Source organism: Nycticebus coucang, chromosome 15 (assembly GCF_027406575.1).
Source record: "Nycticebus coucang isolate mNycCou1 chromosome 15, mNycCou1.pri, whole genome shotgun sequence".
Taxonomy (NCBI): domain Eukaryota; kingdom Metazoa; phylum Chordata; class Mammalia; order Primates; family Lorisidae; genus Nycticebus; species Nycticebus coucang.
In genome coordinates, this window is record NC_069794.1 from 83,033,122 (window position 1) to 83,059,369 (window position 26,248).

Consider the following 26,248-nt stretch of genomic DNA (forward strand, 5'->3'; position numbering starts at 1 on the left):
CACTGAAAAAAGTGAGTGGGAGGGACAGGAAAAATTTCTTAAAAGAAATTGAAGTTAAAACGGAAGATGCCACTGTGAGTCACTAAGATCCACAGAGAAATTAAAATGATACCTGCCCTTCCTTGTCATGATTTACAAGGTGAGATAGTGTGTTTGAGAAAATTTCAAATGATACACTGTGCAAACCTAAAACACTGATATTTAGTCTAAAAAGGAAAACTGACAAACAAGGAGACATTTCCACTAGAACAGAAGCTCCCTAAAGGTAGGGCCTTACACCCTCTGTGTTTGCTGTGGGATCGCTGGTACTTCATACATAATGCTACTGTAGGCAGGTGCAATGCCAAATACTCTACATGCATGAACTCATTTAATTCCCAGCACACTCAGAGGAGGGAGGGAGGATGATCCTCTGCATTTCACAGACAAGGAAAATCAGACCCAGAGAGATTAAGGAGCTTCCCCAAGGTTCACTAACCACACAACTAGTAAATTACAGAGCAAGGTTGAGTAATCTGTGTGTGGAGTCTGCCTTTAACCGCCATGTAAGTACATCATAATTATTTGCTGACTTGGAGCAATTGGGGAAAGAGTAGTTATCATTCCTGAAATTTTTGAATGATGAAATATTTTAAATGGAACTTTACTAATTTCAAGGCCCTTTAAGTAACTGAAAGATTGAACAAATTATGTCTGTTATATTAACAGACACAAATAAATAAAACTTGATATATAAATATGTATTTTTAAAAAGCTACAATATTTTTTTTTCCCAGCACTATACATGTACTTGTAAAGATTATTTGGAAGAATAAGGATGCAAGAATATCTAGGAAAACCCTAAAAAAATTAAAGAACAATGCATAGTAGAATGTAGGCCATATTGGATATTAAAGAACATTATGAAAGTTCAGTAATAAAATGATATGGTATTTCCTGTAGAATATGGTAGTCTTTCCTGTAGAATTTATGTGGTTCATCTTTATTTCATAAACAGTTTAAAGGAAACTCTCCCCAGATAATTTCTAAACAATTATGAATTCTATAAAAGTTAGTATACAAATTGTCTACACCAAGATAAAAACAGAACCATCGTGTCAAAATAAATAGGTGACTAGGAAAAGAGAAGTAACATACGGGTAAAAAAGACTTACAAGATTAAGACTGATATTTAAAGACTGGTTAGCAAACATTTACTGATCCCCTTGTAGAATGGCAGGAATTCTGATAGATACCAGAGGTAAATAAGGTCTTTTTCTTTTAAAGAACTCACTGTTTACAGCTGATGTTTAAACAAGACCCCATTTGTAGAGAGTTGAAGGGCTATGCTAGAGGTATATGGATGCGGGGTAGAGGATACTCAGGAGGGAATAATTGGTTTTAATGGGATGGGATTCAGGACATCAGGGAGGAACAGAGAAGGATGCTTGAAGGAGAGGACATCCAAGTCCACTGTCCACTGTAAAGAAGGAATAGGGTTCACCTCGGAGAAATGAAGGGTTCAAGGACAGGTGGATGGGGGGGGATTGCAGCACATTCCTAACATGAACGTAGAATGAACATGGCCTGGCTAGAGTTTATGGAGCTCGTGGGAGACAGCACAGGTAGCATAGAGCCAGCTCTTGACTGGTCGGCTGTGCCTTGCCAAGAAGTGGTGACTTGATCCCACCAGCATCAGGGAAACCACCCAATCTGTGATTTCTAAGTAGAAAGAATTATAATTGGATAAGATGGCACAGTGGGAGGGAACTGTACTAGGAAGACTGTTGGGAGGTGACTGCAGCAATCCAGGTGACAGTGCTTGCAAGCCTGAACTGCAGCAAAAGAAGTGGGAATGGAGAAGATGTCAAGTTCAAGAGCTGGTTTGTGGGTAAAATCTATAATACAAAACTGGATGAAAGGATGGAGTGAGAGTCAGCAGTGAGGAATGAAGGTGACATCATCTGACAGACGATGAGGCCCACGCTCTCCTCGCTGGGCGATCTGTTACTGCCGGATGCCCGTAGCTAGTCTCCCTGTCTCTGTGAGACTTCCTCTGTGGTCTCTCCGATCTCAGTGGCACCTTGTCACTGTCATAAGAAGCCTGCTCCCTCATGGAAACTCCTTCAAGTGGCCCCTTCCTCTCAAGCCTCCCCAGCCACTGCATCTGGCCCCTTCACTAACATTCAAATGAGCTTCACCAGCTGCCAGCTTCCATGTGCTGTTGTGCCTGCCTATAGATATCCCCCACCCACCATTTCCTTACCCTTTTCAAAGTTTCTAGGGCCATGCACCATGGCAGCCCAGCATAGTCCCTCCAATATTTGCTGAATGAATGAATGAGTACATGCATGGATTTAAAGTTCATTTCAAGTTTGCAGTAGACTGACTTTCCTCCCCTTCTTTGGCTCCTGTCCCTATAGTTTTTCATACCACCTTAGACTTGCCTGTTTATTGTCTATCTCCCATCCTCCCTGGGTTGTTAACATCTTGGTTTTTTTTTTTTTCAGATTAACATTAGGTTACAAGGTTTGCGTTTGTTAGGTAGAGTCCCTCTTGTAGTTGTGTCCCACACCCAGGGGCATACGGGATATCCTTATATTGTGCCCATTAGGTGGGAGAGCACCAATTCCCTTTCTTTCTTCTTTACCTCTCCCCACTTCTCCTTCCCCCCAGTTTTAATTAAATTGAGTTTTTTCTCCTGTGTGTGTATATTAGTTCATCTACTGGCTTCATATGAGTATTGAATACATTGGATATTTGCTTTTTCATTCTTGTGATACTTTACTAAGAAGAATGAATTCCAACTCTAACTAGGTTAATACAAAAGATGGAAAGTCTCCATCTTTTTAATGGCTGGTTAGTATTCCCTGGTGTACATATATCACAGTTTATTAATCCATTCATATGTTGATGGGCACTTGGGTTTCTTCCACGTCTTGGCAACTGTGAATTGAGCTGTGATGAACATTTTAGTGTAAATGTCCTTATGATAAAAATGATTTTTTTTTTTCTTTTAGGTAGATACCTAGTAGTGGGATTGTGGGATCAAATGGAAGGTCTATTTTGAGTTCATGGAGGATTCTTCATGATTGTTTCCAAAGAGGTTGTACTAGTTTGCAGTCTCACTAACAGTGTCTCAGTGTTCCCTTCTCTCCACATCCACAGCAGCATCTGGAGCTTTGGGATTTTTATGATGTGGCTGTTCTCATTGGAGAACATTGGAATATTTGCTTTTCCATTCCTTGGGATTTTATGATGTGTGCTGTTCTCATTGGAGTTAGGTGATATCTCAAGGTGATTTTGATTTGCATTTCTCTGATGATTAGGGACAGGAGCATTTTTTCATGTGTTTTCAGCTATTCATTTGTCTTCCTTAGAGAAGGTTCTGGACTGTGAACATCCCTCCCTAACCCAGGTTGTAGCACAGTAGCTAGTACACACTACTATTAGGAGAGTAATCAGATGGGATGAGGAGGAGGGCTTAGGAAATCAAAGAAATATGACAGTGTTTAAAATGACATAATCAACAATGGAAATGACAGACTGATTATCCTGTTGGTGCTACAGAATTAGGGTTCCCTAGAGCTGGAGGGGGAAGACAATGTCTGGAGTACTAACCTTGGCAAAGTTGAAAATGACATGGCTTCCCTCAGAATTACTCTAGCCCACCATCCTGACCATTTGGATTCCTCCTCATGTTTTATTTATCCCATGAGGAACAAGAGACCTATACCCTGTAAGGCCCAGATGATGCAACGTGCCTCGTGGGCACCCTGTCACCCATGTCAGGCCTGCCTTTTCCAAGCATTCAGAGAAGAATCATCTCCTGATATCATTATTGTCTTACATCTTAATTTCTGTTGTAGAATAAAGACCCTAAGATGGCTCGAGTTGCACTGGAATCTCTCTACAGATTACTTTGGGTTTACATGATTCGAATTAAATGTGAAAGCAACACGGCTACTCAGAGGTAAGGAGTTGACTTGTGTTAATGGTAACCACATCACCCAGCCACTGTGGAGAGTGTCTTCTTTAATCGTTGCCTATGCTAACCCAGCTAGAACCTATTCAAAACTGATAGTTTGTAAAAGATCAACTTCCCAAGGAATATATTCAGGCTTTCCTTAGTCATTGGCTCGGCACCCATCACAAAAATCCCAGCCTCCACCGGGATCAACAAGTTCCACTTCCAAGGTTGTGTTTGCCAGTTTAGAAAAGGAAGCAGCTACAATTTTCCCACTGCTCTTAGTTTTCCAGAAAAGGTTTTCATAGAGTAATTATACTAATGGAAAGGGGTGAGGTGATTTGTTTTCTTTTTCTGAATTCTCTCTGATACTTAGATAAGATGAAACGTCTGCCATTCTCCCTTAAAGAACTGGAGCTCAGCCAATCTTGCTTGTTTTTTCTTTCCCCCCTTATCTTCCAGCCGACTTATAACCATCATCACAACACTTTTCCCCAAAGGGTCCCGCGGTGTGGTGCCAAGGGATATGCCTCTGAACATCTTTGTGAAAATCATCCAGTTCATTGCCCAGGTAATGGGGAGTTTCTGGCAGTGGGAATCTTCTAATTGCTCTTAATCAGCAGGTCTCCTTCTTAGGAAGAACTAAAAGATGCAAAGTTTAAAATAACATCTTAACATGTTTAGACTTTTCGGAAAGGTTTTACTTGTTTTCACACATAGCCTTTGTCTTTTCTTTTTTTTTTTTTTTTTTTTTTTGAGACAGAGTCTCACTTTGTCACCCTGGGTAGAGTGCCATGGGGCCACGGTCTCAGCAACCTCAAACTCTTGGGCTCAGGTGATCCTCTTGCCTCATCCTCCCAAGTAGCTGAGACTATAGGCACTGGCCACAACCCAAGGCTAGTTTTTGAGATGAGATCTCACTCTTGCTCAGGCTAGTCTCGAACTCCTGAGCTCAGACAATCCACCCGCCTTGGCCTCCCAGAGTGCTAGAACTGCAGGTGTGAGCCATCACATCTGACCCTGACATGTAGCCTATTCTTTTTCTTCAAAACAAATTGTTCTAAGAGTACATCAAATATTTTCAGCCTCTGACAGATGAATAAACAGAAACAAGAGTTTTTAAGTGGCTCACGTGAGTCCCAAAGCCTATTAATTAGTATAGAAAAATCTCTTGAGTCTTTGTCCCTGTGTTTTCCTGGTTCTTTACTCTGGATTCTTCAGGTAAAAAGGAGGCAAAAGATCTGATGGTTAGAGGAAATCAAAAGAAGACAATTTAGTGAAATTTGAGGGAGTAAATAATAATGTTCTAACTTTCATCCTATGAAAAAGAAGTGAATAGAAATGTTAGAATATACCAAGCACTTACTCTTTGCTAAGCACTTTACATGTATTAACTGACTTAAAATCTTGTCCAGGAGTATTAAATATAGTTTGTAATTTGTAATTTACTATTGGGACCTGAGAGTTATACTTTTTAAAACACTTTGTGTTTACCTCCTCGTAATTTCCAGCAGAGCAGTAACCTCTGCTGTGATACGGCTCTACAGCATTAAACAAGTCAGACCATATCTTTTTTGTCAGGTTCTTTGTTTGTAATATGGGGATGAAGAATCCTTGCCCAGTATGCCTCAGAATATTGAGTAGTTAAAGAGAAGTAATAGGTATGACGTACTGTTGAGGAATAATTGATATTGATGTAAAGATGTAAGTTTCTCTTGTTACTTCCCAGACTGTTAGGTATCTCTATTTGTATTTGTTTCAGTAAAATACCTCCATAATATCTGTTCTTAGGGAGAGAACATTATTTGCTCTGCACGTGGAACAATCAATGTAACTTTTCTACGTGTATTTATAATGTGGCTGAGAATGTGCTTTGATTAGTTCAAAAATGTTGTGTGTAGTAAACCTGTTGTATCTTAGTAACCACAGTCTTGAATTATTTGACTCTGTCTTAAATATTCTTTATTAAGTAACCTTCATATGTCTTATGTATAGATTATTCATCTTACTTGTGGAATTGCTTGTAATCATTTGAGCCAAGGATTTTAACGTCAGAGAATAGAAAAAACATTGTCATTTTGGAGTGATTATCTGTAAAAATATACTTTAAACCAAGTTTCAAGAAGTTACCAGTAATTGCAGTATAAGTAGGAAGAGTTTGGATTGTTTAAACCAAGCACCCCAAGCATTTTGGTTCTTTGATTTTGGGGGGTTTTTGTCATTAGTCATTTTGTGCTTTAGGGGTTAATTACATAACTTATATTAAAAAGGCATCCCCACACATCACATGAAAACAGAATTAGCCTCACCATCAGTTCAGATGAGCATGGTCTTCCTTCGGGGCTCCCTGAGATCCGTAAAACGGAGCAGAACACACCTCCCTCCTGTCTGGTGCGCCCGATGACAATAGCCATTTTATGCTGAATTTCTGTGTTAATGCCTTCGTTTTGTTTTCACTACAGGAACGGTTAGATTTTGCAATGAAAGAAATCATTTTTGATTTTCTTTGTGTGGGAAAACCAGCAAAAGCTTTCAGCCTCAATCCAGAGGTATGAATGATCCTTTTACGTACTTTTAACAGATTGTGTATTCACAGAGCCACATCTTGCTTTGCGATTTTGGAGAATGGGGCAGGGGATGTTCTTTTCTAAAAGTCTGTTTCTGTCCATGTCCAAAGTCAGATTAAGGAATTTCAGAAGTACAATTTTGGATAAACTTAGAATGAAATATAGTTAGATAAAAGGTTAGTGTGTTACCGTATTCTGTTCTAGTATAATAGAGTAATTGTTGCCAAAAAGAAAAGCTGGTGCTAAGTCAGGTTGTTTCATTTTAGAAAAGTCAGTGCTTTTACTTATACCTGATTGGATGCAGATTGGCAGGTTTGGTATTGGGAAATGATGACACAAGGAAGAACAAATGCGTGTAATAATAAATACACTAAAACACAGCGACATTTGTAACGTGCACATACATGTTTCTGTGATCCCACAGATATAGTGGGTTTCAGACACAACGTGGTACAATGCGGGCTACGCAAATGTACAACACGTAGAATTTCAAACTTTGAAAATCACTGTCAGCCCACAGAACTATGCCTGGCAAGCTGCCTTTTTGTAGCCCTATTCCTATGAAATTTTACAAAGAACCCTGGACCAGAAGTCTGCAGAGCTGGATTTGCCACTTGCTGTGGGCTCTGCTGCTTTTCCTAGCTATGTGACATTTTCCCTTGACAGATAGCTTTTTCAGCAGCAAAATGTGCAGAGCACTTTTCTAGCTTACCTTACAGAATATTTGTGATATTGGGAAAAGTATACTGCAAATACTTGAGCAAAAGGAAAAGAGAAAAATTGAAAAATTAAATATTATACACACACACCTAGTTCTTAACTATCTCTCTGATATTCTGTTAGTGAGGAAGGAGACCCAGGGCCCAGAGGCTCAAAACAGGGCAGCTTTTTGGTAGTAGAGGGACCCCTGGCATTCCCGTGCTCCTTGGCACCACACCCTGTGTTCTCTTCTTGATACTAAGGCTTTAACATATCTTGGGAAAGCACAAGAAGCCCAAAAATGGGAGTTTCTGCCTGGTATGTGACGATACCACAGGCTTTTGGAATCTCTGCAGCTAGGGTCAGCAGGCCAGTGTGAGGGAACAAAACCAGTGCCAAGCCAGTGGACGGGCCTAGGGCTGGACAATCAACAGTCTTCTTTTCCTGGGGTGGTTCTGAAAATATTATTCATTTCTCTGTAGTCATGGCTCTATTCTCTTTAACACTTAATTCTCAGAGTTACTGGAGTTCATGTCTAAAAAAAGACACGTTAAAAGCTACTATCATTATCACTGCTTATAAAATGTATCCTTGGTTCTTCTCCCAAACTCATTTAATAATAATGAATTCATTAACTTCTCTATACAGAGGGCTTGGAATTTTGATTTAAAAAACATTACCAGTAAGAGGAAATATATAAGTATCTTCTTTCATTTCTCTTGAGCTTGTAGGGTTATGGAAGGATTTATTTATCAGTCAGTAATTATAAGCCCAGAAATACTCAGAACCCCACTGAAAAGCAGACATAAAGATAGACTGGCCTATGAAGAAAATGTCACACACTCGGTGAAATATACTGCTAGGTGCAGTTTCTTAAGAATCAAACCCATATTGGGTCTTTGAAAATATTTTTGAAGTAGCTTTTGCAACAAGGCCTGGAGATCTAAGGGGTTATCTTGCTACAAAGTTTATATTGCACCATCACTCAACTGTCAGGTAGTTTCCAGCTAATTGTCGTGTTTTACTTCAGACCTAGATAACATCTGATATACACCCTGATCATCATGAGAATTTGCTCATCTGTAAGAAGAGTTTCTTGCTCATCAGTTTCTCTCAGTTTTGCCTTAATTTAAAATAAGTTACACTTGAGGTCCAACCCAGTGCTGGAGGCAAGAAGAAGAAATAAAAGGAATATAGATTAGAAAGGATGAAATAAACTTGTCTTTATTCAGAGATAATCTAATTATCTGTGTAGAAAATTCCAAAGAATCTAAATAAAACCTACTAGATCTAATAAATGATTTTAGGAGGTTTATAGGATAGAAGATAAATTTATTATATCAATATATTTCTATATTCTAGTAGTGCCCAATTAGAAATTGAACAATTTATAGTAGCAATGAAAAACAAAAGACTTAGCAATAAAGCTGACAAAATATGTGCAATGTTTTTATCTGAAAACACAAAATGTTTAGAGAAACCAAATAAGTGGAGATAAACACTATGGATTAAAAGCCTTAATGTTATCAAGAGGTTAACTGTTCTCATATTGATCTATGTACATTAAACTGATTCCAATAATAACCCCAATTAAAATCCCTCTCTTCAGAAATCAACAAGGTGTTATTAAAATTTCTATAGAAAACCAAAGAAACTAGAAAAACCAACATAATTTTGAAAAAGAAGACTTGAGTTAGATTAGCAAGGCCTGATTTCAGGACTTACTAGAAATTTATATGGTGATCAGTGCAGTGTGGTGATGGCAGAGGATAAATATGAAGATCATTTGAGCAGAAGAGATACTCCAGAAAGAGACTGACGTGTATATGGTTAATTGATTTTCAACAATGGTTCCAAGTTAATTCAATGGATAAAAAATGGTCTTTCCAATACAGAGTGCTGAACAATTGGATATCCACCAGCAAAATAATGAGCCTCAACCCTTCATTTGCACTGTAAACAAAAATTAATTCAAAGTGGATCATGAACCTAAATGTAAAATCCAGTGCTTTAATTCTTCCAGAAGAAAACATAAGAGAAAAATCTTTGGGAACTTCAAGTAGGCAAAAATGTCTAGGCCATAAAAACCATAAACTATAAAAGAAAAAGCTGATAAATTGACCAGTATCAATAATGAAAAAGTCTGCATTTAAGACACTATTAATAAACTGGAGAACCATAGACTAGGAGAAAATATTTACAAACATGTATCTGACAAAGTACTTCTATCCATATCTATAAAGAACTGTCATGACTCAATAATAAGAAAATAACCCAATTATTTTTGGCTCAGCACCTGTAGCTCAGCAGCTAGGGCGCCAGCCACGTACACCGGAGCTCGCTGGGTTCAAACCCAGCCTGGGCCAGCCTGGGCCTGTAGTTGCCAATGACAACTACAACCAAAAAATAGCCAGGTGTTGTGGCAGCCCGTGAAGGCTATGTTAACCAGTTTGATGAAACATTTCAAATTGTATATAAAAATAGCACATTGTACCCCATGATTGCATTGATGTACACAGCCATGATTTAATTAAAATAAATAAATAAATAATTTTACAAATTAAAAAAAAGAAAAATCCAATTTTTTAAATGGGCAAAATGAACAGCATCTTCACCAAAGAACATGTACAATGGCCAATAAGCCCATGAAAAATGTTCAACATCTGGCTCAGCACCTGTAGCTCAAGCAGCTAAGGCACCAGCCACATACACCAGAGCTGGCAGGTTCAAATCCAGCCCAGGCCTGCCAAACAATGACAACTACAACCAAAAAATAGCCAGGCATTGTGGCGGGCGCCTGTAGTCCCAGCTACTTGGGAGGCTAAGACAGGAGAATCACTTAAGCCCAGGAGTTGGAGGTTGCTGTGAGCTGTGATGCCACAGCACTCTACCCAGGGCAACAGCTTGAGGCTGGTTCTCAAAAAAAAAGTTCAACATTATTATTTATTAAGTAAAAGCAAGTTAATACCTCAGATCAATTCACAAACACCAAAAATGTGGAAATAACCTAAATGCCCACCAACCCAGGAAGGGATTAACAAGCTGTGGTATATGTCTGCCATGGAATACTATTCAGCCATTATAAAAGATGGATACTTTACATCTTTTGTATTAACCTGGATGGAGTTGAAATACATTAGTCTTAGTAAAGCATCACAAGAATGGAGAAACATGAATCCAGGGTGCTCAATTCTAACATGCAGGCAGTAGAAGATCTAGTACAAGGTGGCGGGTAGGAGAATGGGGAGAGAGGATGGGGGAGGAGGAGTTAAAGTGCATGGCACACCTCTTGGAGCTGGGACACAATTACAAGAGGGACTTTACCTAACACAATCAGTGTAACCTAATTCTTTGTGCCCTCACTGCACCCCAAACAATAAAAAAAAAAAAGAAAATACAAGGTAAAACAACAATAAGATGTGCTAACGAAGATAGAGAACAACTACAACCTCATACTATAGTGAGAATGCAAAAAGGTACAACCACTTTCGAAAAAAGCACCACCTGAGCCAACAATTCCACCCCAGGATGTTTATCCAAGAGAAAGCAAAACACATATCCATGAAGGTTTGTACAAATATTTACAGCAACTTCTTTTTTTTATTATTATTAAATCATACCTGTGTATATTAATGAGATCATGGGGCACCATACACTGGTTTTATAGACCGTTTGACACATTTTCATCACACTGGTTAACATGGCCTTCCTGGCATGTTCTTAGTTATTGTGTTAAGACATTTACATTCCACATTTACTAAGTTCCACATGTACCCTTGTAAGATGCACCGCAGGTGTAATCCCACCAATCACCCTCCCTCCGCCAACCTCCCCCCTTACAGCAACTTCATTCATAATCATTAAAAATAAGAAAGCAACTCATGTCCAACAACTGGTGAATGGCTGAACAAACTATGAATCATCAACACAGTGGACTACTACTCATCAGTGGAAAGGAACAGACCACTGATGCATGCAACAGCATCTCAAAAGCATTATGCTAAGTGAAAGAAGGAAGACACAAAAAGTTATGTACTGTTTGATTCCATGTGTACCACATTCTAGAAAAAGGAAAGCCACAGGTAGAAATTAGACAGGTTCTTAGGTGCCGGTTTGAGGGTGGAGCCTAACTGCAAAGAGGCGTGAGGGAATTTGAGGATATGATGGAAATATTTTGGATCTTGATTGTGAAAATGCTTCTCAAAACTCTACTGTACAACTAAAAGGACTGACTTTGAATACATGCGAATTATATCTCTTAAAAAAATAATAAGAGATCTGGCTTACAATAAATATTTGCCAGCAGAAACTTCAGGCTTCTTCTTTAATGAAAATAATAATACCTACACCTAATACCTATGAGCTATAGGTATTACTATTTTCATTTCACAGAAAGGAAGTTGATATTTGGACTGGAAAAGTTAAGTAACTTCCTAAGGCCAAACAGAAAACAGGGGGAAGTAACGCAGAATTACATAAAATACAAAAAAAAAAAAAAAAATTATTTTTGAAATTAACTTCAGAATGTATTCTAAAATATCCCATCTTACTTCTTTCCTTAACTTTGTCCAGAGGAAAGGAAAACTTAGAGAACAGGCAAAGATGATTCATAAACTGAATAATCCACCTGCAAATAATTACGGCTTGACCTTGTATGTTAACCCACAGTTATTATATTGCTCTTGCATCTGCTGAACTGGACATCATAATTTCTTGCCCAAAACATTGCTGTGACTTGATAAAAATACACAAGCCTAGAAAAAATTTCATGAAGGAACAACCAAAAAATGGAAATGAATTGGGTTTGATATACAGTTAATTTTTTAAGTTAATACTCTCTCATTCCAGAAAATGGAGAAAGCCTCTTATTTAAGGTTATTCAATCATAAGGTACACTGAGTTGGGTGTAAATGAGACAGAGAAATTGTTTGTCAAATCCTGGTTGAAATATCATATCTTTTTAAAGCTTTAGTTTAAAAACGAATAGAAGTCTGTATTAGTCTACGTTATAAAGTATAATAGGGTTCCACAAAATAGGAAATCAGGCAAATCAGATTTGGATGAATAGCTTCTCACTTTACCTCGGTTTCCTAATCTGAAAAATGAAACTACCTTCACCTGAACATAGGACCACTTCCTTCCTTGGCTATTTTCAGGGTGAAAGTTAATGAGTAGTTCTGGATACATTTTAGGGACTCAATAAATTATAACTAAATTATCATTCTTAGGACTTGTTATTATTCTCTTCCATAGGCAGTAGTTTAATAGTTTACTTTGGGAGCGTATTGCTTCATGAGGTTTGAAAATATCAGGGTAAATGTTTCCACATGGGTGTCTAACAAAGTACAAATGTTTTGATAATTTCTGACCTTTTAAAATTAAAGCTAAGGAGAACAACTCTCTTGTGGAGGAGCCATCTTTCAGAGCCATTGTCAGGACTTGCCAGAGCTTAAGGAAGATAACAATCTGGCCCAGAATGGCATTTCTTCTTATACATCCATGTGTTCCCATCAATAATAGGTTTGGTGGCATTGAATTTTTGAAATTTCTTCTCAAACTTGCTAGCTTTTGTAAATGAAAAGTTAAGATCTGCAATTCAGAGCAGGTGTGATGTTCATTTTGTGGTTCGCATTTGGAGTGTCTCCATTCATCAATTAACATATGCGTTGTCTCTCTCCTTCCAGGAGACAAAGGAGCCTTTGTTTACCTCCATTTAGCTTAGTTACAAATGCTCCAGAGGATGACCACCTATCCCTTTGAGATATACCCAGCATTCCCTCGAAAGAATGTAGTATAAGACCATCTCTAACATGCCCTCCAAGTTTGGTGACATCTTCCCAGTTGTTTTCCTATGATGCACCAACAAACAGTGACAGAAACCTAATTTTCATAGGTTCAGCCTACCCTGTGCCTATTCCAAATGCAAGCCAATCCTTACTTCCCTGGAAGACTTATGGTTTAATTCCACTACAGTAATTAGTCCTTTCTTTTTGTCATGAACATCTTGTCTGTCACAGAGAATGAACATTGGTTTACGGGCGTTCTTGGTCATAGCTGACAGCTTGCAACAGAAGGACGGGGAACCTCCCATGCCAGTTACAGGAGCAGTTCTGCCTTCGGGAAACACTTTGAGAGTAAAGAAAACATATTTGAGTAAAACGCTAACTGAAGAGGAAGCCAAAATGATAGGTAGGTTTCAAACATGTTAGAACTGATCCTACAGTTATGATTTAATAAAAAAAAATAAAAAATAAAATAAAATAAAAAAAAAGAACTGATCCTTATTAAGCCCTTAAAATAACTAATGGATGCTTATCTTTAGTAAGATGCACTTTAAAAAAAAAAAAAATCTTTAAAGAAGTAGCCAGTGAAACATTCTGACTCTAATTGTTTTGATTGATTCATGCTGTGTTTTGTTTTACTGCCCTTTACACTTGTTGGAACTTCCTGGTAAATATTTTGCCATGTAAATGTTAAACTTTTATCTATGGTCATATTGAGTATCTACATTTTTCAGTAAATTTCCAAGACATCTATGTGCTTTGGTAGATAATCCCGTGTATAATTCATTCACTCATTTTTATAGTTCATCTTCTTCTTTCTTTTTCAGTAAGATTAGTCTAATTTCTGTTTTAAACATGCCAAACCCCACAACATGCCAGGATATATTGTGGGTTTAGATTACATGATAATATTTTACTTTTTAATTTAACTATCTTAATCCAAAGAGATGATTTTTTATGTTTGTTTCTTTCAATTTATTTCTTATGAAGCACCCAAATGTAGACATTTACTTAACTTTGTTAAGATAGTTCCTGGATTCTAAAAACATGAGGGAAACATATAAGGAAACTTTTTGCTTTAAAATATTTATCTTCACTTATGCAATATTTAAATGAGCTTAAAAGGTTTAATGCTTGAGAAGTAATCATTGATAATTTGATTAAAATACGAATTTTAAATACAAAACTATTTACTTTTCGTTAGTATTACATATGTGTATGTATTTTATATTATTTATTTGTCTTCCAGTATAGTACATTGATGTAGTATTTAATGAGAGCAGTAAAAGTAATACAGCTTAAACACATTTTTCCTCCAATTTAAAATTAATGATAGGAAGTTATTTTGAGTATTTTGCTAAAATAAAAATCCACACATTTTTCACAGAATATTGTGTGATTTTTAAAATCAGAAGCCAAAATGAGAATTATCCTTTATTCATATAATCATAGTTGATGGTGAATTTTCTTTCTTGTTTGTTTGTTTTTTGAGACAGAGTCTTACTCTGCTATCCTGGGTAAAGGACTGTGGCGTCATAGCTCACAATGACTTTAAACTCTTGGGCTCAGGCAATCCTCTTGCGTCAGCCTTCCAAGTAGCTGGGACCACAGGTGGTTGCCACAACACCAGCCTAGTTTTTCTATTTTTAGTAGAAGTGGGGGTCTCACTCTTCCTCAGGCTAATCTTGAACTCCTGAGCTCAAGCAATCCACCTGCCTTGGCCTCCCAAAGTACTAGGATTACAGGCTTGAGCCACCATGCCTGGCTTATGGTGAATTTTCTTATACCAGCCAGAAACTTTCAAAAAGTAGAATTTTGCATTTTATTGTTATTTGAACTCTTCCTGAAAATATTTTCCATTGAGTATTAGGGTTCCTGTTAATTGCGTTTAAATGATTATTTGGTGAACACCCACTAAGTACAAGGCACTGTGCAGCAGCCATGCAGATGAGATTGAATGGCACTCAGCTCTTATGCTCAAGGAAGTTCTGGATTCATAGGGTCCTCACTAAAAAAGTGTCAGAGAGGATAAATAAACCAGGAATCCTTCGGTATACCTAGTTGAAAGTATAACTATAGTGCATGGTTTTTTGTGTTTTTTTTAGGCATGTCCTTATATTACCCTCAAGTACGAAAAGCTGTGGACAATATTTTAAGGCACCTCGATAAAGAAGTAGGAAGGTGTATGATGCTGACGAACGTCCAGATGTTAAACAAAGAACCTGAAGACATGATCACGTGAGTACAGTGAATGTTAACCAGAGAACACAGAGAGAGTCTTCTCACTTACTCTGTGTTTTGTTCTCAGCATCTTAGAAAAAGAGTTCTGAAAAGTAGTAAGGATAGTAAAATAAACAACTTTGGCAGTATTTGACTAGCTATAAAAATAAGGTCATATCTATGACTGATCTGTTGGGGCTGTACCTCCAAGTATCATTAGGTTAGCAAGTTAGAAAATGGGCCCGCAACACTCTGGTCTGTGTTTTTCAGAAGTTAACATTTTCTTCCCAAACTCTATCATAACCTACATAATACAGTGACATCCCCAATTGACAAACATTATATCTTTATAAATATCATGACATTTCCTACTTAATAGCTTCTATGCAACTGTGTCATAAATTTAAGAAAAGCATTTTAAGAAAGCATTTGTAATAGCTCCACAGAGTAGGGTGCCAGCCCCGTATGCCGGAGGTGGTGGGTTCAAACCCAGCCCTGGCCAAAAAAAAAAACTGCAAAAAAAAAAGAAAGAAAGCATTTGTAGTTATGAGTATAGAAATAAATACTCTTAGCCAAAATGTAAAGATCTAAATTTGCAATTAGAACTTGTATTTGCTATGTTTGATAAATTTTGGCAGGCACTAGCATTAGGTTATAATTCCATATTTTAAGAAAGTTTGAGGCTTGGCGCCTATAGCACAAGGGTTATGGCACCAGCCACATACACCGAGGCTGGCAGGTTCAAACCCAGCCCGGGCCAGCTAAACAACAATGACAACTGCAACAAAAAAAAAAAAAAAAAAGAAAGAAAGAAAGTTTCAACTTTGTTATTGGACTGTGAATTAAGTTACCTTTGGCAGCTATGGCACAAACTTCCAAAAATACAATTAGGAAAGTTTCTTTTGTCACCCAGCATATCTAGCTCCAAATACCAAAATTTATCTGAAGATCGTTACCTATAAATGAATCTGAAGATTGTTACCTACAAACAGAAGTTCACATTGTAGGTGTGCATTTTTATGATGGTGGTATCACAGGCTCATGATTAAAACAAAGGCAAATATACAGAATTATTTAATAGTATCTAAGGATAAAAATGAAAACCTCCTCAAAGCCTCACTTGAAATCTGCAACTCTTCTCTGGCTCAATGTGATTCCTTTCTAGACCTCTTTTTTCTTTTTTACAGAAGTGGAATTGTACAGTACATGTTATTCTGCAGCTTTCCAGTCATTTGATTTAAATGATAGGAAGATCGTGTTGCTTTAGACTGTTCAACCAAAATAATAGCAGAATTGAGATTAAGCAAGGTTAATAACATTAAGTATATTATCTACAGCTCTAGTTCTTACCTTGCGAATCGTCAGGTTATTCAAAAACCTTCAACCTCATTATTTCATATGCCTTGACTATCTTAAAGCCATTTTCAACTTACAATGAATATATGAGAAATGCTTTTGAAATTTCAGCCATTTACTTGGCTTCCCTTAAAAACAGTACAGAAATTGATGAACTTTAAGGAAACCTATATTTATAATCAACAGACCTCTTATTAATAAGATAGGTTCAGGATGAACATAATATATTTAAAACTTTAAAAAAGACGTATTTAAATGTAAATGTCAATATTTTATTTGTGTTTTAAACAATGTTTCAAACTTTTTCTAAGATTCTTTTTTGCATTTTCCTATTCAACCTTCTTAAGACCCCCAAGGAGGGTTAGGAATTTTTTTCATGCTCCATTTTTTAAGGCACATCCCTGAGTGGAAAATATCTCATTGCCTCATTTCTAAAAAAACAAGGAAAAATGTTAGAATCATATAAGCATTTAGAAGAGGGTGGAGGCCCACACAGCGCTAATGGAAACAGTCATCCGAGTTGATATTTAAAGCCAGTCCACTGCTTTCCCAGGCCCTGCTTAGGGTAGGAACTTGAACGTTGAAGTTGCTCAATTCTTCATCCCTTCTGTGGTTCATGCCAGCAAAAGAAAAAGAAAAAAAAGAGAGAGAGAAGAAATAAAAAATAATCATTTTAACATGTTAATAAATTTTCTTAATTGTGTTATTTAGGAATTCATGTGCTTCCCTTAAATCCCAGAGAGCAAAGACTGCAGTAGTGAGACGAAATCATGCTGCAATTAGTTTCTAATCTGGGCTCGCTTTATCATCTTGGAAGTCTGGCAGAGTTTGCCCTACACTTCAGGCCAGGCAAGGTCATCCGTTTTCCGACAGATATAAAAATAATCCCAGCTGTTTGAGACATCTGGTGAGCAAGCTAGCAGAACTGTTTAAACTACTCACTGTGTTTCAGATGAACAATTAGGGAGATGGCTGAGCTCCAATACTGTACAGCTATCAGGAATATCATCTAAAAACATCCCTTTACTTCAACTGATTAGAAACCACTGTGCAACACCTCCCCTCCAGAGACCTCAAACAGCTCATGCAAAAGGCTGTGAAAATGGAGAAAAACTAGTCTGATGACTGTCCATAAAAACAGAGTATTTTAGAAGTTAACATACATGTGTTTTATTTTTCTATAAACGGTTTTGTATTTATTCTTAACAAGCTTACAAAAGCTTGTATTGTCCTAAAGCAAAATGGCTGCTTTATTATGATCTTTAGATTAAGATTTTTAAGTTAAGGCTCAGTGCCCATAGCTCAGTGAGTAGGGTGGCAGCCACATACCCTGAGGCAGACAGGTTCAAGCCCGGCCTGGGCCTGCTAAACAACAATGACAACTACAACCAAAAAATAGGCGTTGTGACGGGTGCCTGTAGTCCCAGCTACTTTGGAGGCTGAGGCAAGAGAATTGCTGAAGCCCAAGAGTTTGAGGTTGCTGTGAGCTGTGATGCCATGGTACTCTACCAAGACTGTCTCAAAAAAAAAAAAGCTTTTAAAGTTAAAAGTCAAATAGTGACCTATTAAAATAACCAAAACTTTAAATAACTTATCACAAAATATACATTTCTCCTTTGCATTTTCCAACAGAATACGGAAGGCATTAATTACCATTAAACATTCATATTCTGAAGACAGTAATGAAAAAGAAAGGAGGAATCTCCAGAGGGATCAGGCCCATCAGTATAATTTTAAAAGTCAGAAATGGGTCCACACACATACACGTCATGATTTTACTTACTATGAAAGACTTATCTTGGAAGCACTTGATTTTTTTTTTCAACCCTTTCCAATTTTTTTTAAATTTATTTCAGATTAATACAAGGGTACAAACAACTAGGTTACAGTGTTTGCATTTGTTAGGTGAAGTCCCTCTTGTAGTTGTGTCCCACACCCAGGAGGTATGCCATATACCCTTACAGCGGGCCCATTCAGTGGGAGCACACCGGTCCCCCTACTCCCTACCTTCTCCCTCCTCCCTCATTTCCCCTTCCCCCCAACTTAGATTGAATTGAGTTTTTCTTTTATGTGGGTATGTATTAGATCATCTGCTGGCTTCATGTTAGTATTGAGTACATTGGATACTTGGCTTTTCCATTATTGTGATACTTTACTAACAAGAATGTGTTCCAGCTCCATCCGGGTTAATACAAAAGATATAAAGTCTCCATTTTTTTATGGCTGAATAGTGTTCCAGGGTATACACATACCACAGTTGGTTAATCCATTCCTGGGTTGATGGGCACTTAGATTGTTTCCACATCTTGGCGATTGTAAGGAGCATTTGATTTGTTAAAGATGGGACAAGGGCTTGAGAGAAGCACAACTCATCAGAGAGAGAAGCTTCCAGGTGTCACACTTGTAAAAGGTACCCTTCCTTTTACATATTAAAATCCCATTTTTAAATGCTGCTGACTAAAAGGATGATTACATTTCTTCACGCTGATGCATTCAAGGCATTTCTGTGATGCCAGTGTTTTAAATGCAGCCCACAGAGACCAAACCCCATGGAACCCAAGCCTCTGGTAAAATACTATTGATAGCAGCATTTTTCTTTTCATATTTATATCTCTGCCTTACATTTAAATTATTTAAAGTTTTATTAGAACAGATCAAACTGCAGAAGGCAAAAACATTTGAAAATCATTCAAAGCCATCACCAGCCTGTGCTTCAGAAGGCATGGCTTCTAGTCTTTGTTCACCATATTGTCAAAAATTGTTTTAAATTTTCACAACCTTTTGACCTGTGTTTAAATTTTGTCTTCAAATTCTAGGGGTGAGCGAAAGCCAAAAATAGACCTTTTCAGGACCTGTGTTGCCGCAATTCCTCGGCTGCTTCCTGATGGGATGTCCAAACTGGAGCTCATTGACTTGCTGGCTCGGTGAGTGAGAGCCAGAGTGAACGTTATTCAAACAAAATTGACTTTAATCCTGTCGTGATTCCTGAAAAAATAAAATGAGCAATAACAATCGGCAAATATTTACTGAATGAGATCCTATTCTAGGTATTATACATATAGGGGCAGGCAGGAATAAAGAAATCGTTTATTTTTACTCATGGGCAGGAGTTTTAACATCCAGTTTAGAAGCAAGTACATAAATGCATAAGGTGAGTAACAGCCCAAAATCTGTAATCGTGCATGTAAATGGCACAAAAAGTGCTGTACACGAGTTCAGTGGGCAGAGAGATTACCCTGGACTAAAGGAGGCAGCAAATAACTCCTAGGAGAAGGTGGAATTTGAATTCAGGAGGGTGAAGGGGGTGGCGTGAGTGAAGACACAGAGATGGGTGGTCCAGCTGGAAAAGAGCTTTCAGATCTGAAGCTCATCGGAGGCCCAAAGGCCTTCAGGGGACCAGCCAGGAAGGTAACAGGATCCTAAGTGGATTTTAGTCCAGTTCTTCGGACGGCAGCCCCAAATCTGAAGTTTATCATCCTCCCCATCCACTGAGAGAATGCGCAGTCTAACTAGAACCTAAAATTTCTCTTTTGAGTGAACTATCTCATTACAGTTTAGCAAGCTTGTTCATCTCAGTTTGATCTGAAGCTCTCATTTGCAGTTATATATGCTTTTAATTGAAAAATCAAAAGTGACTTATTTGCCTAGATGGATGGAATGGGGAAGAACATTGATTTGGAGAAAAAGATAAAAAAAGGAGTTTACAAACCCAAAGATGAAAAGAGATAGAACGAAGTAAGACTGGAGAAATGGGTGGGCGTGGTGGCTCATGCTTAATCCCAGCACTCTGGGAGGCCGAGGTGGGTGGATTACTTGAACTCACGAGTTCGAGACCAGCCTGAGCAGAAGCAAGACCCCGTCTCTACTAAAAATAGAAAAACTGAGGCAAGAGGATCGCTTGAGCCCAAAAGTTAGAGGTTGCTGTGAGCTATGATGCCACAGTACTCTACCCAGGGGGACAGTTTGAGACTCTGTTTAAAAAAAAAAAAGACTGGAGAAGTAGGTTTTCAGCTGATTTTAAATGCTTGTGGAGACATTTGGAGTGATGGAGTTTTAAGCAGGAGAAAAATACAATAAAAAGAAATGTCCATTTAGATGGTTTAATCTGTGGCAGAATAAAGGAAAGCTGGGAGAAGGATAACAAATATTCACACTGGCTGAGTGAAAGATGCATTACGCACAACCGAGTTCACCCACATGCTCTCACCTTCTGAGGACACCCTGTACATCACTAGCCAAATGCATCACCCAAGCTCCTACTCTCCATGACTACATGTCACGGTGGAACCCCATGCTTCCTAGTTGCTGTGACCGTGGGCCTCTCTTCCATGGACACCACCTCTTGCCGTCAAGGAGCAGCATTCAGGGCCTACTGCCCAGCCTGTTCCTCTGCATCTGCCTGTGGACCCAGCCACTCTTCCTTCTCCTGGAGCCACTAGCACAAGGATGGTGATGGGTGTGAAGGTCTCCTGATGATCTTGTACCAGAAAACCACCATTTCAGGAACTGGTGCTCTCTGACCAAAGCCTTCCCCCCCTGTAGCTGCCAACGTCACTGCCACCAGAACCTGTTCTGTGTCAGCAGCAGCCTTCAGCCCAGGGGTCCTTCTTGCTTCTAGTCCATGGTTAGGACAGTCTTTCGAGGCTCAGCAACCAGAACATGAATGGAGAGCTCATCCATCAGGAGCAGAGGGAAAAAGAAAAAAACAAGCCTGGATCTTGTTACACCCGAGAATCAGAATCCCCAATGACCATATGAGAGAGCCCGATACCCATGCAAATCACATGAGGGCATTTATTCAGGCTCTTGCCAGGGCTGTTGGCCTTCCCAGACTCAGCTGGGAACGAGAGCGCTGTGCTCGCTCTGCGTGGGGTTTTTATGAGGGGGATATGGGGTGAGGGGTGTGGGAAGCAAAGCTGATAGGGTCCCGCCAATCTTACAATGGGGGAGCGGTGGGGGGGGGGGTGAGGCAGGGGAGGGAGCTGACACACTCCGGGAGATAGAGACGCATCCCAGGAGATAGGGAGGGGTGTGGTTTACTAAGAAATGAAACAAAGGATTTTCAGGGTTGCTTTTAAAATGGAGGACAAAAGCCTGAAATGATGAAAAGGCCCAAAATGGCATCACTGGGTCCTTCAGTCTAAAAGGGGTTTCCAGATCTGGGTGAGGAGAAGACCCAAGGAGGGGGAACAAAAGGTAGATTTCCAAAGAATAACAAGCATGATGATTTGAGGGGTGGAGAAGGCTCAGGGGAAAAAAGACTAAGACTGTAAGGGTCCCTTACGCCAACACTGCTTCTCCCAGGATGAGGCCAGAGCTGGGGAATAAAGAGAAACTGCAAGACGGGTGCTAGAGTGACCCGGACACATGCGAGGAGCAGCCCGTCAGTTTGCGTGCCCAGAGCGGAGAGGGCAGCGTGCCAGGGGCAGCCCCTCGGGTTTCCCCAGAGGGAGGTTGTGGAGTGGAAAGGGCTCTCTCCGTGGCCCTGTGAGCCTTAGAGGAGGAGAGCCCAGCGTCTGAGAGACAGGGAGGAGCAGGATGCCAGAATGGGAAGAAATGAACAAACAGACTCATCTAGAAACTTGGATTCCTGCTTTGCCATTTTACCACCTGTGGGCTCTTGACAAACAATTTAGCCCCTCAGACCATCTTTTTCCCTGGGCAGAATTATGGTAAAATTGGAATGAGACTGCCTTACCTCCCGGGCCTGTTGCAAGGGCTAAATGACATGAGGCCTTGGCACTGTGCGGTTCATCAGAGGGAAGAGGCCTCTGCAGGGAAAAGATGGCTATCAGTTAAATTGAAGTGGAAGGAAAGTTCACTTTCTTCAGTAAAGGTCTAATTGGTGATTACGTACCATGAGGCCTTTGAAATACTAAGTTTTTCGAGGCAGACAGTGTTCTGGCAAAGACTAATGCTGTTCTGCTATAAGTCTGTGTAGGTGACTCCTATCTCTGGAATCGTCTTCAGTAGCCCATTCCTGGGCTGCTGAATCTGCAGACCCTGGTGCCGGATACCTTGGGAGGGAATCCTGTCAGACAGGGTTGGAACGCAGGTGCTGTTATGTGCATCCTGTTTATTATTATATATGTTGTTACGAACCCTGAAGCAGTGGATGCTGGTTTTTCAAGAGGTAACAGAACAAATGTCTTGAGAGTTTAAGTCTTAAGGAGAAAGCAAGAAAATGGCTGATATGGGATACCCATGAAGGGACGACCTTTTTCAAGCTTCAAAGGAAGCCAGAAGCAGTTCTCCTCAAGGGGAAAAAAGGAGCATGCAACTCGCACAGAGTCCTATTAACCTAGGAGAAAAGGAGCCAGTCACATCTCCTAATTCAATCCACATGGGTTTCAGGTGCCACACGGGAAGTCCTCAGCCACTTTGTACACCTGTAGTCCAGTTGAGTTTGGAGTAAGCTGACCTGAGCCAATAAATATATGGTCTAGACAGAGAAGGGTGAGACCTTTTATTTCAGACACTTCACAGTCACATTCGTGGCACATTTTTTCCTTGAAAACATGGTTTTCTTCATAGTTAGTAAGATAAGACAGTGTTCGTGCAGGCTCCCCATCCCACTCAGCTCAGTTCCCTATAAGGAGTTTCAAAGATGGGTTCCACATAATGCTCCCAGACCCCCTTCCTAGCTTGTCTGTTAGTGACTAAATACCACAGACACCCAGGCCTCAGACTGACAGATTAGTGTGCTGAACATGAGAATGGTGTACAGGACGAAGCTTGCAAACCCCTTTCTCCAGGCTACTACACGTCAGCCCCCTCTAACGGCCAAGTGGGAGGGATCTTTCTGTGTGGGCTCCATGAAAGCTGCACAGGCCTTCTCAATGTCCTGGTGAGACCCCTGAAGGTACTTCCTTCCCATCCTCATCAGAGCCTGCCCTGAGGGATGCCTGGGGTCCCAGGGACTCTGTGCACAGAAGGAGGAGCTCACTTCTTCCTGGGGCAGTTGCTATCTTTTCTCTCTCACTCCCCTCCCAGGTATTTCCTGCTCTACCCTCTGACCACAGGAAGGACCTTTTCCCTAGCTGTCCACAGCCTCCTGTCCTTTGTCACTTCTCCCAGTACCACTTATGTACTAAAAATTTTCAGTTTAATATATACCCACCCTTTTCAAAAATTTGACCTGGTAACCTACCTCCTAGGTTTGTGAGAATTGCTCCATGTGTATGAATCACTTAGCATGGTAGCATGGAGCCTAACACACATGAGTTCTTAGCAGAAGTTGTCTTGGTAGGTTTCTTCACATTTGAAGAATATATACCATGCTGTATAATTCATGCCATATGCATTGTGTTAGGTAAACTGGGCACATATTCATCCTTATTTTTAGACAAGGATATTGGATTTCAGGAAGGTAAAGCTGGTTGCCCAAATTTATAGACTATTCCTAAAGCCACATGTCATTTGTTTCATGCAAAATAAGAAACTTATTTTATGCAGTGTTACCTTATAACTTGTGGGAAGTTCTCAGGCATTGCATACAAGATCCCACAATCTTCTCTGGTATCTCAAAAACACTAAACATTTATTCTGCTTTCACTTTGCAGCTGTGTTGTGGGAGGTGGTTAGCTGTTTCAAGGGGCTGAGAAAGAACTTGTCTCAGTTGTATATATTGCCTCAATAGTTCCCTTAACCACATTTCTTTCTGTTAATTGGGACACAGTTCAAAGCAGAGTGAATAGATGGGAGGCTGTTCTTTTTGTGTGTGTGTGTTGTTGTTGTTGTTTTTTTTTTTTTTTTTGGCCAGGGCTGGGTTTGAACCTGCCACCTCCGGCATATGGGACCAGTGCCCTACTCCTTGAGCCACAGGCACCGCCCTGGGAGTCTGTTCTTTAATACCCTCCAAGAAGAAATTTGCAGCACACCCAGCGAACTGCTTGAGTGGTGATAGGCAAGCCCCTGCCTTCTGGAAATCCTAGTCGCTGGGCCTCACTGTGGAACCGTTTCTTCCTCCGCTGCCCTCATTGGGGAGCAAGTTCTACACTGCTTCCTAACAACCTTTTGTTTACCTTGCCATGCTTTAGAGGAGGATGTTTCTTTTAGTTAATCTTTTCTTCTGGACATGGTTTGTGGATTTGAAATCACCCCCTTTGCATTTGTGCCCCTTTTACAACAAAATTATGAAAAGCTATGATAGCTAGCGGACTCCTTCAGGATCTGCAGCTCGCCCTTATGAAAGCACTTTCTATTAAAAGGTGGCTTTATCCAAGTTCTGTTTTTTCCACATTTTATGACATGCCCTTCATTATTCAGTAACACCCTTGTCTAAGCAGCACGTGCCCTTGAGATCACCACCACTTGCTTGCTCTCCATCACAGCAGACAGAGCCCCAGGACCATGTGCCCGGTGCACACGGCCTGCACAGAACGCAGCCGCGTGTGCTCACTGACCTGAGCAATGAGAATCACGCCAGGCCCCGTTGGGCTGCGGATCCCAGCTACTGGGGAAGGACAGCTGCCCTCAGGGTTGCAATACTGGTTTCCCTCAGCATGTTTCACTGCTGTGTCCCGGAGGAGGCCTGTTAAACCCCTCGGTGGTTTTCCTTGTGTGTAACCAGGTGCCTGAGACTCCAGCTTAGGCTTCTAAGAACCACGTCACCTTCTTGGAAATGTTACCTTCATTCCCCAAACTAGTCAAACTCCTTCACAAGTTGCTTTCTACTAAAGCGTCTCTGTTCTCTTTCCATTACTGCCCCCAAACTCTCCCAAAGGACAGTTTACACACACACACACACACACACACACACACATTCTGTGCCTGTTTGTTTTGCAGTCAAACCTGTTCTTTCTTTTCCAGTCCTGTATCTCTCTGGGGTTGGGCCAGCTGGGAGTTGGGGGAACTTCTGTCTCCAAGGGGACCTAATAGGACTTGGAAGTTTGTGGGCCAGCTCCAGGCCGCTTCCCTGCGGATCCTGAATGCTTGGAGTGGCTGGACATCTTTCTCATTTAATTCTGAGTCTTCTTTTCCGGTTTTATGTTTTATAGTGCTAAATCTCAAGTGTATTACAAGATAATCTGTGATTATCTGATTAAAGTCTGATAAAAGTAAAAATAAGAGCGATCTGGGTGAAAAAGATGGTGACTGTGTCTGCCAGGCAGCTGTGTATTCACACGCTTCAGGGAACGAACACAGAGGAGGAGAGCCTCCGCCTTCTCAGCATCTCCCTCCCCTGCTCACCTGCTGCCCACAGACTTGTCTTAATGGGTTATTTTTCCTTAGTCTCAGTTTCTTGACAGTCTGGGCCTTGGTCTTCTGCAGGCATTCTGCTTTTATAATCAGCTGAGCTTTCTATTCTGGAAGTCCCTTCCTCTCCCTGGTCTTACATTTTCTGGGGCTATCAGAGTCCTTAAAATGAATCTGCATCGTAGATTCAAAGTTAAAATAGATTCTAGACTGCAACTTGTGTGTGAGAGCAACGTTAAATGAAGAGTAGAATTAATCTCATTTGGAAAGCCCAGCGGCCCTCACTTAAAGGCTTCATTCATGTAAATAGACCCTGATAAGGCTTTTGTTCTTGGTCCCTGCCTAGTTTTGTAACTGCATTTGTTTACTAGGGCTGCTGTAACAAGTGCCACAAAATGGGTGACTTAAGCAGCAGAAATCCTCTCACAACCGTGGAGGCTGCAAGCCCCAAGCTAAAGGTGTCATCAGGGCCTCTTCCT

General features: G+C 39.9%; 1 protein-coding gene across 5 annotated transcripts in view; it reads left to right on the forward strand.

Moving 5' to 3' along the window:
* Nucleotides 1-26,248, forward strand: part of FRY (FRY microtubule binding protein) — a 486,067-nt gene that overhangs the window by 324,871 nt on the left and 134,948 nt on the right. For all 5 annotated transcript variants that reach the window (XM_053563486.1, XM_053563481.1, XM_053563483.1 and 2 more), the window contains 6 exons: nt 3,849-3,952; nt 4,409-4,517; nt 6,409-6,495; nt 13,230-13,401; nt 15,101-15,233; nt 19,388-19,495. In XM_053563486.1, coding sequence (XP_053419461.1) covers nt 3,849-3,952; nt 4,409-4,517; nt 6,409-6,495; nt 13,230-13,401; nt 15,101-15,233; nt 19,388-19,495 — 713 coding nt within the window. The remainder of the gene's footprint in view (nt 1-3,848; nt 3,953-4,408; nt 4,518-6,408; nt 6,496-13,229; nt 13,402-15,100; nt 15,234-19,387; nt 19,496-26,248) is intronic.